General features: G+C 38.0%; 2 protein-coding genes across 2 annotated transcripts, besides 22 other annotated features; both read left to right on the plus strand.

Moving 5' to 3' along the window:
• Nucleotides 1-134: part of a dispersed repeat that runs on past the window's edge.
• Nucleotides 27-79: a tandem repeat.
• Nucleotides 112-132: a dispersed repeat.
• Nucleotides 133-1,999: a mobile genetic element.
• Nucleotides 1,096-1,208: a mobile genetic element.
• Nucleotides 1,114-1,202: a mobile genetic element.
• Nucleotides 1,114-1,208: a mobile genetic element.
• Nucleotides 1,988-6,163: a dispersed repeat.
• Nucleotides 2,427-2,462: a tandem repeat.
• Nucleotides 3,995-4,003: an inverted repeat.
• Nucleotides 3,995-4,110: a mobile genetic element.
• Nucleotides 4,102-4,110: an inverted repeat.
• Nucleotides 5,049-5,086: a tandem repeat.
• Nucleotides 5,222-5,266: a tandem repeat.
• Nucleotides 6,092-6,165: a dispersed repeat.
• Nucleotides 6,166-6,246: a tandem repeat.
• An 845-nt stretch (nt 6,247-7,091) lies between these two features.
• Nucleotides 7,092-7,134: a tandem repeat.
• Nucleotides 7,105-7,132: a dispersed repeat.
• Nucleotides 7,133-9,002: a mobile genetic element.
• Nucleotides 8,927-9,016: a mobile genetic element.
• A 104-nt stretch (nt 9,017-9,120) lies between these two features.
• Nucleotides 9,121-9,173: a dispersed repeat.
• An 844-nt stretch (nt 9,174-10,017) lies between these two features.
• Nucleotides 10,018-10,941, plus strand: EKO05_0011291 (uncharacterized protein; the record flags this gene model as incomplete). Its single annotated transcript, XM_038944439.2, has 3 exons — nt 10,018-10,580; nt 10,629-10,809; nt 10,861-10,941. 3 exons carry the CDS (start codon nt 10,018-10,020, stop codon nt 10,939-10,941), a joined length of 825 nt encoding a protein of 274 aa, XP_038792480.2.
• Nucleotides 10,037-10,070: a tandem repeat.
• A 284-nt stretch (nt 10,942-11,225) lies between the features above and the next one.
• On the plus strand, nt 11,226-13,229 carry EKO05_0011292 (uncharacterized protein; the record flags this gene model as incomplete). The annotated part of the gene is made up of 4 exons (XM_059637956.1): nt 11,226-11,614; nt 11,668-11,683; nt 11,737-12,152; nt 12,305-13,229. 4 exons carry the CDS (start codon nt 11,226-11,228, stop codon nt 13,227-13,229), a joined length of 1,746 nt encoding a protein of 581 aa, XP_059493939.1.
• Between the last annotated feature and the right edge of the window lie 632 nt (nt 13,230-13,861).

Raw genomic sequence — 13,861 nt, forward strand, 5'->3', positions numbered from 1 at the left:
TATATCTAAAAGGTCTTTAAGATAGGTATATATATATTATTTAGCTAGCTAAAACTATATATAGATTACTATAGATATAAAAAGCTATACTAGCATAAGCAACTTAGGTGTGTTACTAGAACACATTTCTACTAACGTACTCCACGGTCGAGCGGATCACACGATCGAGCGGATCACTCTGCCAAGACCACACCAAACCTCCACCCTACTACGCGATGCCTCAACAACAACACTAATCTACGCCCTTAAGAGAAGCTGCGATACAGCTTGCGCTTTAGGCTATCTAATAAGATGCAACGCTTATACTGTAACGCGCTGCAGCTATATATAACGCACCTTACAGCACACTACACGCTTAATACACAGGACAACCTGCACAAGCTAATTGTACCCTAAATTAACAGAATATAGATTAGACTAAGGAGGACGTGATTACTAAGTACATCCTTAAGCTAGACGCACAAGGATTTGCCCCTTAGCTGGCTACTATAGCTAATATAGCTAATTCTTTACGTACTAAGCGTAATATAGGCCATGTTAGCATAAACTAGCCTAATATGTTTATTAAGCGCTGCCCTAACCTTAAAGTAAAGTTTAATTGCAAGTACGACTACAAGAGAGCCCTCTGTAAGGATCTAGAGGTTATTAGGGGCTAGTTTAGGCTTATAGCAAATGTTAAAGCTAAGTATAGCATCTAGGATAATAATACATATAACTTTAATAAGACAGGCTTTATAATAGGCTAGATATTAACAGGAGTAGTTATTACAGGCTTAGAGTGTTAAGGACAACTAAAGGCAGTGTAGTAGAGTAACTAGGAGTAGACAACAGTTATATAGGGCATTAACAGCACAGGATAGGCTATTCTACCCTTTATTATCTTTAAAGGCTGCAACTACCTCTCTGCCTAGTATAAAGAGCCTGATCTGCCCTATAACTGGGTTATTAGAGTCTCTAAGAACAGATAGACTACTAACAAGCTTAGTCTAGACTAGTTAAAGCACTTTAATGCCTATACAAAGACGCGCACCTAAGGAGTATACTAGCTGCTCCTTATTAATAGCTATAAGAGCTATAACTCCCTTAACTTCTAACAATACTATAAGGAAGTAAACATTATTATACTATATATGCCTCTACACTTATTACACCTCTTGCAGCCACTAGATATAGGCTGTTTTGCCTCTTTAAAGAAGGCGTATAGGCGCTAAGCTAAGGATCTTATATATAACTATATTACTTATATTACTAAAACTAAGTTCCTACTATACTTTATAGGCGCCTATAAAGAGACATTTACTTCTAGCAATATCTAAGAAGGCTTCTAAGGCGCTAGAATAGTCCCCTTTAACCTAGAACAGGTTATAATAGGTCTTAATGTCCGCCTACGTACCCTACTGCTACCTACTATAGAAGATAAGCCCTAGCAGTCCTAAACCCTAAGCACTACCCTGTAATTAGGGTCGCAATTAACGCTAGTTTAAGAGAGGATTTAAAGGCATGTAAGCAGCTTACTAACTTTAATAGTTAAGGCCTTTAAAAAGCTTACTAAAGGCGCAGCTATAGTAGCGCATAAGCTAGTGTTAGCTTAAAGGGAGATTACTAGGCTTTAAGCAGCAAATAAGGCTGCTATACGACGTAAATTGCATAAAAGAAAGTAGTTATAGCAGGAGAGAGTCCTAACAGCTAAGGAAGGCCTTTAATTAACTACTCTAACTAAGTTTAGGGCACATAGTAATAGTAAGAAGGCAAGGAAGCAAGTACGTGTTAAAGGAGGTAAGGTAACCTAAAGACGCTGTAAAAAGTGCTACAACGTAGGGCATAACTCGCGCACGTGTAAAAAGCCTGTAGAAGGTGTTACTAAATAATATTATGTGCTGTACTACTGTATAAAAGGCCAACGTGGGCTAATGCGAGCCATAATAGGGTGGAGGTTTGGTGTGGTCTTGGCAGAGTGATCCGCTCGATCGTGTGATCCGCTCGACCGTAGAGTACGTTACGTTTCTAACACATTTAATTAAGTTCTAGTACTCTAAGGCTGTAAAATTATATAAATACCTAATATTCTGTCTATTTCTTAACAGCTATGCTTATAGATAGAAGTATAAGTGTACTAGTATTAAGTACTATAAATATCTTTAGAACAGATTAAAAGCGTATTTATATAGTAAGGTTATAGAGGAGATATATAACAATCTCTGTAAGATTTAGAGTAGTGTCCCTAAGAGAGTTTTAATAACTAGATAAAAGTAGGTATAGGTATATAAACATGTTCTATATATATTTTAAGTATATTATACTAATATCTTCTTTAGGCTATATATTAGTATTAACTGCAGGTTTAATAAAGAGTGTTATACACTAAAAAAGAACATATACAAGCTATAGGTTAGGCGCTAATAAGAGTAAGTAAGTAAGCTGTTTAGATATAATATAATATAGTTAAATATGTTCTTAATATATTTTAGGGTATTAGCAGATGCAAGTTCTTTATTGCTTGCAGATTATATTAACTAAACATAGATAAAAAATATCTTATCTAATAGGTTTAAAAGGAGGTAGATGTAAGCTATCTAGTAGATCTCTTCTAGAACAGTCTCTCTATACTAGAGAATAAAGAGAATAGTAGAGAGCAGTATAATATTATTAAGCCTATAACAGGCAATCTCTAAACCTATAGTAAGTAGCAGGAAATAAGTTCTAAGCACGTTCTAAGTATAACAGGTGTTAACTACTCTTAAGAACAGGGCTAGATTGTTTGTTAGCGTAACTGTCTAGTTATATTTTATGTAATTATTCTAAATAATCTAGAATATACTCTATACTTTATTCTTATTATCTTTAGAACATATTTATATACTCCTCTTCCTCTATTTATTATAGAACTAGATTATATACTAGATATTATAAATATTCTTTATCTAATACTAACTTCTTAGACTTTAAGATGTATGTACTAAGAAGTAACCTATAACATATTACTAACGTATTTAGCAGACTTCTTAAATTTGCCTTAGCTAGTTACATATCTTACTAGCCACAGATTCTGTTTAATTAAGGATCTAAGTACTACCTTTGCTAACAAAGATTATGTTATACGTCTTATTAATAAGAAAAAGCTTACTTAGTTTCTATATAGTAGAGATATTAAAGGTGTTCTGTTTAAGTAGAGACTTAAACATTAGGAACCTATAATAGTAAGTTAATATACCTTTAACTTATTTTAAAGATATTTATATATACTAGGCGTATATATAATATATTATAACTTCTATAGCTAGAATAAGTATTATCTACTTTTATAATAAATAGGCAAAAATCTTTATTAAGCAGTAGACGTTTTAAATAGATATGTTATTTAAGAGACTTATAGGAGAATAGTTAGAGGTTCTCTTTGCTGTCTTTTTGCCTAACTATAGAAAAAGTATAATTAATTTATAACACCTTAAGAGTACGTTCTAACCTAGTTCTAGTTATTACTCTTAGCTAAATTATTACTAACTTATAACAAAGCTAGATGTATAAGAGTTAGTTTAAGCTGTTCTTTATAAAGATTGCTAAAAGAGCTAGTATATCTATTTAGTAGTACTATCTTTACATAAATAGGTTCTATAGAACTACTATTAATATAGATAGTAAGCAGATAGCTAGTAAGTTGCTCTAACATCGCTTAAACACGCCTTTAACATGTTTTAGGATTTAGAAGATATCTCTCTTTTGTTAATTCTTTTAATTAACTATAGTAGTAGTAACTTATAAGTTATATATAATTCTATAATATCTACTTTTTATAAAGTATAGATTATGTATGTCTACAGATAGAATATATTAGGAGCTTATTATAGGGACGCTTAAAGTCTCTACTTAATATTAAAACAGCTACTAAGTACTATAAGCTGTGCGATCTTCTTTAGTATAAGTACTAATAATAAAACTCTTTCTAGATATTTAAATATATCTAATTAATTTCTATTAGCTACTAAATCTTTATCTACTGTGTTTAACTAGGTTAAATATAAGAAAAATTAGGTTATAGCTGCTATTCTTGTTTAAGTATATAGCTTTATCCTAAAACAAATTTAGAATAGGTTAGGGTTACATTTAAATACAGCTAAGCAGGCTAGGTTAAAGGGTTATTAGACTAGCTAACAGCTACAGCTTCTAGCTAGAGTTAAAAGGTAAGATATGTAAATAGGCCTTAAACATGTTACTAACGTGTTTAGAGCAGTGCTATGTAAATAGACCTTTAAGATGTTTAGGAGTAAATAAACAGAAATTAATATAGAAATAGATATAATAATTTAGATATACTAAGCCTAAGTTAACGTTTCTATAATAATATAGGTTATAAGAAGAGTAAGTACTGTCTATATAATAGGCAGGAAGCATGTTCTAAACATATTTTAGGACGCTAAGAGAGAGTAGTAGAGTAGAAAGTACTTAATCTAACTTATAAGAGTAAGGATAAAGATATACTAGCTCTTTTATAAGCTAATTCCTCTAGCTATATTAAATAAAAGAAAAAAAGAAAAGATTTAGGATGTCTGTAAATTAAAAGTATACTAAGAGAATTTCTTACTTAACTAGAGACTTAAGTTAGGTATATTGCATAAAACGCATTAAAAATATATTCTAAATACCTTAATCTAGTAATACTTAATTAGTATCTTAACTACAGAATAAGATATAAGAGTTTAAATAGAAGTAGAAGAGAGCTTAATTTAAAAAAGAAGTTTAGGAGTAGGATATTAAGCAAAGAGAGAACACTCTTTATCTAAAAGAGCAGAAGCTTAATATTTAAAGAAGAGAGCTAGCTGTGTAGTAACTTAAGAAAGAACTTTAGCTATAAGAATATGTTTAAAACACGTTCTAGCTACGTTTCCCTACTCCTTAAGTAGGCTTAGTTTAGTAAAAAATATTTAACGCTAGTAGAAGTAAAGAATTAGCATGTCTTAATAAACTACCTTCCTTTCTACTACTAACTGTTAAATACTACTTTTTGCTCTTCTACTATATAGGTATTAAGACTCTCTTACTTTATATAAGCTTATATAAATATACTATAAATATATTCCTAATATATTTAGCCTTTATACTAAGAGTATGCTACTCTACTAACATTACCTCTTAGGTTAGTAGGGTTTAGCAAGCGTAATAAGTAGGGAGAACTTATTATCTACTAAGGAGAGTTGTTCTGTTAGGCTGTTATATATAAGAACTAACTTTATAAAGTATACTTTAATAATATATTTATACTATATTACTAACATATTTAGCAGAAATTTAGTAATTAAGGTAGGCTTATTACCTATCTTAAGAAGTATTATTTAGACTATAAGCCTGCAGCCTAATAGACTAGCTAGTCTACTGTTTATTAAGAGCATAAAGCTCTTAACTTCTTTTATAACATAATAAAGCAGCACTATAGTATTCTAAAAGCTTATTCTGCTCCTAACCTAGAACCGACTAAGAACGTATCTAAAACATGTTCTCCTTAACCTACCTTGCCCCTAGGACCTATTATAGATAATAATAAACAGGTTTAACCTAAACTTATTCTAGATATGCCTATATAATAGTTTAGCCTACCTATAGCTTCTACAGATAGTCTTTTAGTAGAGGATAGCCCTACTATAGTTAAACTAGCACTAAAGATTCCTTAAATACGTTTAAAGAGAAATATGCTAAAAGGAAAGCTTATATTTAAGTACCTGCTCTACTAATCTAGTAATATAAAATTAGGTAGAAAGAAGAGACAGCTAAACTATAAAGAATATAGTAGGATGTTAAAAGAAAATAGTATTCTCTACCTATGTTAAAACTGTAAGAAGTCTTATCTTAAAGGTAAGTTTATACAGAACATATTCATAATATATTTACCTACTAATAGATATTAGAATACTTATTTAAAAAGTAGTGTGTTTCTAAGTAATTCTTTAAGATATAATATATATATTAGGCTTCCTATATTTCTTAAATACTTAGAAAGAAATCTTAAGTAACTATGCTTAATTTTATAATTATATATAACTATAGTATAGAAAATAAGCTAGGAACATGTTATAAACGTGTTTAAGGACTAGTAAGGTTAGAGGGGATAGAGGAGAGGACAGAGGACCTAATAGATATTAGGTTCTCCTTATTATCTCCTCTATCCTCCTCCTAATTATTATTATTATTATTATTATTGTTATCATTATTATTGTTATTATTATTATTGTTATTATTATTATTGTTATTATTATTGTTGTTATCCTCCTCTTCTATAGCTAGTAGGCCTACCTACAGATTATAGTTCTTATAGGCTAAACTACTCTTAGTAAAGAAGATATAGGCTAAAAAATGTTAGAAACCTGTTAAAAGTATATTATAGAAAAACTAACTTAGGTATTCTATCTAGTTATAGTTAGAGTAGAGGTTAGCTCTACTAAGCGTACTTACAGCAGCAGCTATATAGACAATATTAAGCTAAAAGATATTTAGTAGATATACTAAAATAAGCTAGAAATATGTTTAGAAGACGTTGCACTTACACTACTATCTAGCTAGAGGATTGCTAGCTAGAGAGGGGGCTGTAGGCCTTAGGCTTAGGTAAGGACTAGCTGCTGCTAGTGTATCTAGGCCTTAATATTATAGTAGGTAGTTATAATAGCATTATACTAAACTATAATAAACTTAGAATATATTAAAAATATATTACAGTATTTAGACTTACGCAGTACTTACTAGTGCTTTATAGTAGGTAGGCAGCTAGTACTATATAAAGAGGGCGCTAGCTATATATAGCTATGCTAGCCTAGAATATAGGTGCGCAGCATACTACACCTACTAAGTTATTACTATATAAAGTTAAAATATATTAAAAAAAAATTCTAAGTTTATTCTTACACTATAAAGGTTTCTGCCCTCTAGGTCCTCTTAGCAGAAGACCTCCCTAATATAGATAAATAGGCTGCCTGCAGTATTAAAGGTAAGGGCTAGACAGCTATATAGTAGGTAGTAGAAAGTATAATAATTCTTATAGTTTACCTATAATATATAAGAAACATATTTCTAAGATATTCTTTAAGACATATATTGCTATTAAGCTAAGTAGTAGCTTGCTAGGCAGCTATACTAGTAGTATTAGTAGTAACATACCCTACAGGCGAGCCGCTTAACAGGCGAGCTGCTTACTTTTGCCAAGCCCCCACTAAACTTCTCCTCCTACACCAATGTCTTCTTAACAACACCATTTAGACGCGTTAAAGGAAGCTTAGATACAGCTTGCGCTCCAGGCTCTTAAATAAGACGCGAATCTCTCTTAGTAACGCGCTGCAGCTATCTACAGGGTCCCTTAAAAGACACTAAGTAACTAACACATAGGACAACCTTTACGCGCAGATTCTATAGCTAACTTATAGAAGCTAGATAATAATAAGGAGGAGGTAATTATTAAGTATGTTCTTAAGCTAGATACGTAAGGATTTTCCTCTTAGCTCTTAGATGTAGCTACTATAGCCAATTCTTTGCGCGCTAAGCGCAATCTAGGCCCTATTAGCGTAAACTGGCCTAGTACGTTTGTTAAGCAACACCTAGAGCTTAAAGTTAAGTTTAATTATAAGTACGACTACAAGAGAGCCCTCTATAAGGATTCTAAGGTTCTATAGGGCTAGTTTAGCCTAGTAGCTAATATCAAAGCTAAGTATAGCATCTAAGATAAAGATATATATAACTTTAACAAGACAGGCTTTATAATAGGCTAGATCTCTCTAGAAGTAGTTGTTACAGCTTTAGAACAACAGGGTTGGCTAAAGGCTATCTAGCCAGGCAACTAAGAGTAGGCTACGGCTATAGTGAGCATTAATGCTAAAGGATAGGCCATTCTGGCCTTCCTTATCTTTAAAGCCTACTACTACCTCTCTGCCTAGTACAAAGAAGAGGATCTGCCTTACAACTAGGTTATTAGAGTCTCTAATAACAGCTGGACTACTAACAAGCTTAGTCTTAACTAGTTAAAGCACTTTAACAGGCATATAAAGGAGCGTACTATTAGCACCTACTATTTACTTATTATTAATAGTTATAAGAGCTATAACTCTCTTAAATTCTAGCAATACTGTAAGGATAACAAGATTATTACTCTCTGTTTGCCTCTTTACTTATTACACCTTACACAGCCCCTTAATATAGGTTATTTTACTGCTTTAAAGAAGGCGTATAGGCGCTAAGCTAAAATACTTATATATAACTAGATTAACTATATTATAAAGATAGAGTTTCTGCTATACTTTATACGCGCCTACAATGCTGTAATTACTTCTAAGAACATCTAGGGAGGGTTCTAAGGTGCTAGATTAGTCCTATTTAACCTAGACCAGGTTATAATAGCCCTTAATGTGAAGTTACGCACTCTATCACTACTACTACCTATTAACAACAAGCTCTAGCAGTTATAAACCCTAAGCAACACCCTTAAACTTAGGTTATAATTAACACTTATAAAAATAAGGATTTAGAGGTATATAGATAGTTCGCCTACCTCTATAGTTAAGGCGTTTAAGAAGGTAGTAAAAGGGGCAGCAATAATTGCGCATAAGCTAGTGTTAGCGCAACAGGAGATTACTTAGCTTTAAGCTACTAATAAGGCAGCTATACAACAAAAATTACACAAAAGAAAGTAAGTTTAGGTAGAAGAGACCCTAACAGTTAAGGATAGCCTGCAATTAATAACTCTAAAGGAGTTTAGGGCGCGTAGTAATAGGAAGAAGGCAAAGAAGCAGGTGCGCGCTAAAGGAGGTAAGCCCTCCCAAAGACGCTGTAGACAGTGCAATTAGACAGGACACAACGCGCAAACGTGTTAGAAAGAGGTAGAAGTAGTTTCTAAATAGTATTACAGGCCATACTGCACTTTGCAGCACTAAACTAGGTTGTTTTAGGCCATAATAGGGTGGAGTTTGGTAGGGGCTTGGCAAAAGTGAGCGGCTCGCCTGTTAAGCGGCTCGCCTGTGGGGTACGTTAGTTATAGTTATAAAAATTTTTTATATTATTATTTTATATAAAATGTCTTAAGAACACGTTGTAAACACGTCCTAGCGCCTAGCGCGCTAATATTGCTTTAGTCTTAGCGCTACTCTATGCGGCTTAGACTATAGTCTGCCCTCTAAATCTCATGGTCCGATAACCTGATGCCTCACATCAGACGCGTTCCTGAAGAATGACGTCAATACAGGAAAAAGTCACAGACACCCCTGTCAGCGATTAATGCCAATCTGATACTGTAGTGCTATCAACAACTCAGCCTTCTTCTGCGAAATTGCTGCCCTTATCCTAGTGCTCGTAATTCATCTCCTGTTATCCTTAATTCCTGATCCTTGATTTTGCCGTCCGTTCCCTCTGTTCTATGAAACTGGGTCGACTCAGGACGCAACCAGCAGAAACAGCTTACAGAATACGATGGGTGTCAGCGCTTCAGAACTACTTGTGCCTTTCTCCAGCTCGATCCAGGCTGCTTTCTCCGTCCTCCTTACTATTGCGTTTGGTGTGTTGGCAGCACAATGCAACCTGCTGTCTACGAAGGCAGCGAAGGAGGTATCTCGTCTCTACGTACAGATGTTCCTGCCAGCGCTGCTTATCTACAAGGTTGGCAGCAGTTTACACGCTGGTACTGCAGGTCGTTACTTGCCTATTCTTCGTAGGTCAACCGATTGAGCACCTCTGGGCTAGCCTAAGCCACTGATTTGTACTTGTAGTCTGGTCGATATCATACACGCTTCTAACGGTGTCTTCGGTCGAACTCTGACGCGTTTGTTCAAGTTGCCTGTTTGGTTACACCAGTTTTAGCCTTTAACAACACAACCAGTCTGCCACTTCTGCTCACCCAATCGCTGAAACAGACTCAAATACACGATAAGATACTCATTAATGGTAACTCTGCAGCTGATGCTCTTGAACGTGCTGAGTCATATTTTTTGATCAACGCTATGGTCAGCAATTCACTCACATTCGCTCTGGGGCCCCGGCTCATCAGACCAAGCGATGAAGATGTGCCAGATAGCGACGATGACGACGACGACGAAGCCAACAACAACATCAACATCAAAGACGATGATCAACCCATCGGAAACCAAGACGATGAGAACGGTGACATTGAGAGAGGCCCGGATGGTATCATCAACGAGCAAACTTCGTTGCTGCCGCAGCGTGCTATTCGCAAGGCCAACCGTGTGGAGAAGATGGGCTACCTCAAGACACAGGACTGGTACAACAAACTTCTCACCCCGACTTAAGGAAACACTTCATATCATCTGGCAATTTGCCAACGCCCCGCTCCTTGGCGCTATGGTTGGTGCTATCATTGGCTTGACCCCTGCGCTTCACAGACTGTTCTTCAACCCGAGTAACGAGGGCGGATATCTTAATGCCTGGATGACTACTGCCATCATGAACTTTGGTGAGTTGTTTGTGACAACGCAGACCATTGTAATTGAGGTAAAGCTCAGCCAAAGCATGCTGTGTATGAAGCGTGGTGAGGACAGCGGTGAGGACCCAAAAGCGAGTCTTGCGCTGGTAACACTGATAAGATTCATTGTCTGGCCTCTGTAAGTCGCCCGTTCTCTCGGATTGTCACGCACTCATCGTGTTGGCAGACTTAGCATTCCGCTGGTTTGTACGCCCGCATCGAAATCGTATCTTTTAGACGGGGAACCAATGCTCTGGTTTTCAATGATGTTGATGCCGACAGGACCTCCAGCAATGATCTTGGTGGCTCTGTCCGACGTGACTAGAGCACCCGAGAAGATGAAGATGACGATTGCGAAAGTTCTCACAGTAACTCAGACTCCACGAACCCCCGAAACACATTGACTGATTGTGTGTCAGATGAGCTACGCCGTTACTCCTCTAATAAGTTTCGCCGTCGTGGGCAGTCTCAAGGCGATTGAATCAGCTATTGCCAAATAAACGAGCTACAACGGAGCAGCTTGTTGCATAGCCTACTATCACTTTGCTTCATGAACTTACTTGGGCTAATCGATCTTTTGCTGGTGTTTTGCTAGTCTTGATTATTCCACAAAATTCTCGGCTCTATTAAAAGTGCCGTAAAGGGCTGATGATCTTGCCACACTTGGTAGGCCTCCACTGGTACTTCCCCGCACTTTGGGCCCACCTCCAGGTGTTGCGTTGATCAACTTCGCACGACGTTGCCGAAGATGCAAATTTCGATTGCGTGATGCGATGATACGACGATGTCTCTATCAACGTCTGGTGAGCGGCTTCGGAAGCGCCGGGCCATCAACGCATGTATCTCCTGCAGATCGTCGAAAGTAAGATGCGACGGCAAACAACCCTGCAAAAGATGCGATAGGAACGATGCACGTTGTCAATATCACGATGCAGCAGGCAAAGATCCCAACACGCTCCGAATCGAGAAGCTTGAGCTTGAGGTAGCTCGGTTACAGAATCAGCTGAGAGAACAAGAAGCACGGTCGGCCTCTCCGCTAGAAACTATCCACTCTCGTGCTACGCGCGACCTTGTGCAGACCGGGGCTTTGGCAGATGTACATCCTCAGTCCGGATCCAACGCTTTTCAAAAGGGCTTTGTTACTTACGACAAAGCTTGTGCTTACTTCAGAAGGTGATTTCCTTTCTCTGACCGTTGTGGGCGTAGAGGTGCTGATACGATCTCAGATTCTTCGCCGGTAGTGTACGTAGTACCCTTCACACCCTTATAAAAACTACTGACGTGGTATCCTGTAGCACTACTTAGTACCTATATTCTCAGACAGTATCGATGTAATCACCTCAGTTGCATCACGCAGCGCTTTCCTTTTTGATGCAATAGTGAGCGTCGGCTGCCGTGCGGAGCAAGGATTCGATTCTGTAGCATTCCGGCAGTTGCAATCTGGTCTTAGCGAGCACCTGACTGATATGCTTGTGAAAACCGAGCAACCTTGCCTGGAGGACGTGCAAGCTATTACCTTGATGGCTGCGTATTCGGAGAACGGATACATCTTGGTCGCGCTCGCATTACGATTTGCTATCCAACTGGGCCTGCACAAAACTGTCCATCGACTGCTTGATAGCGCCGAAGACCAAGAGCATGTGAGTGCCGAGGAACGAGAGTTGTATCGGCTTCAGCGTGTGTGGCATGGCATTTGCAATCTTGAACTATTGTAAGTCCTGACGCATTCCTTGTACAGACATAACCAGCATGAAGTACGGCAGTTAGAATTGCAATTGCCCATATCTCATTGTAGTCGTCAACTTGTTCTCTGCATACTCCCACTAAATTGAAATACCTCATCTGACGCTGATACTGCGATAGCTTTTCACTTGATGGTGGCCACACTCCAAGCATAAAGCCACGTACAACGCCACGCAAGATTCGATTTCTCCTCAACCATGTAGAATGTACACCGGTGGACGTTCGACTTCTTTCTCAGGTGGAACTCAACTTGATCCGTGCAGATGCATACCGCGACGTCCTCGAGCACAGTGGACCCTTGCTTTTGGAGAGTGAAGATATCCTTCGATCCAAAATTTGCGACACAAATATTGAGTTCTCATTGTGGCTCAAAGAGTGGACCAATGTCATTTCAGAGAAGCCAGTCCCTGAGTGTGCGCTTGCGCTTCTAAACCTCCACATCCAATACGACTGGGCTCTTCTCACACTTCACCTGAAAGCAGTCTCGGTTTCAGGCATTGATAACCTCGCCATCATGACCGATTTCCAGAAGGAAATGATACATAAGGCGAAAGAAGCATCAACAAGACACTTGCATCATTTGTTGGAAGCTTCTGTGTCACCATCTTCGCCATGTGGATCAGCGCCCGCCTATCTCAACACCTTCAAATGGACCATGGACTACGTTTGGGCCAAGGGTGCTTTTTCAGTACTCCTCGTACTGAAGCTTGCCATCCTGCTCCGCGACCCTATCACCCACATCATGTCGCTGCTTCATGACGCTCACCGCGTCCTTGAGGAACTCAAGAAGGTAACGATTGGGCATATACCATATTTCCAGATACTTCAAACCAGTATCGAAAAGTGCGAGGCAGCCATAGCGGACTATTCTACACAACAAGCTACCTCGGATGCGGATCTGGCTATCAGTGGTCCTGCCGAGAGCGATTTCCAGGGTTACGCACCAAACAACTTTACGTTCGAGTGGGACTTCCCTGGCCTACATCTCAAGCATATGCCGCTTGGGTGGCAGGACTTGTTTGTGGATATTGAAAATCTTTTCTGAATTCAACACCTGTCAAGAGCGGCCCTGTCCGACTGATGTCTGGCTGTAGAAGTTGATATTTGAGACTGGAGCGCATTGGTGACTTCCAAAACACAAGTACTGCAAAATACCTCTATGTGTGCAGACTGCCGAATAATCCAAACCTATGGATGGATTGTTGCTTTTCTCTATGACTACAAGCGTTCTCACCGGGATCCGATGTCAAGAGCCATCCTGTCTAGTAAACGTATACAAAGTCCTCGTTTTTGATGTCCGTGACATCGTTGAACGCTTTGTCGCCAACGCCGCTCGTTTGGACATCCTCTACTCCCTCGGCATCCCTACTGCGGCTCCTCTCCATGCTCAGATATACGACATTTGGGACTTTTTCCATGCTTTCTCGAGTCATCGAATGCTTACGGTTGAGGATTATAATATACACGACTGCTAGGACTATGAGTACGACGATGGCGACAAACAGTGCCAGGTTCGATCGTAGGCCCCTGTAGTAGTGTGAGTTCTCGGAAGGCTCGAACAAATGTGGACCGATTTTGCTTTTGGTGTCACCTCTAGTGTTCTGCCCCGACGACGAGTAGACAGGAGGTGAAATGCCTGGGTAGAAGGAAGTGAGGCCATGCCCAACCAAAGAGTAC

This window comes from Ascochyta rabiei, chromosome 22 (genome assembly GCF_004011695.2).
Source record: "Ascochyta rabiei chromosome 22, complete sequence".
In the NCBI taxonomy this organism is placed as follows: domain Eukaryota; kingdom Fungi; phylum Ascomycota; class Dothideomycetes; order Pleosporales; family Didymellaceae; genus Ascochyta; species Ascochyta rabiei.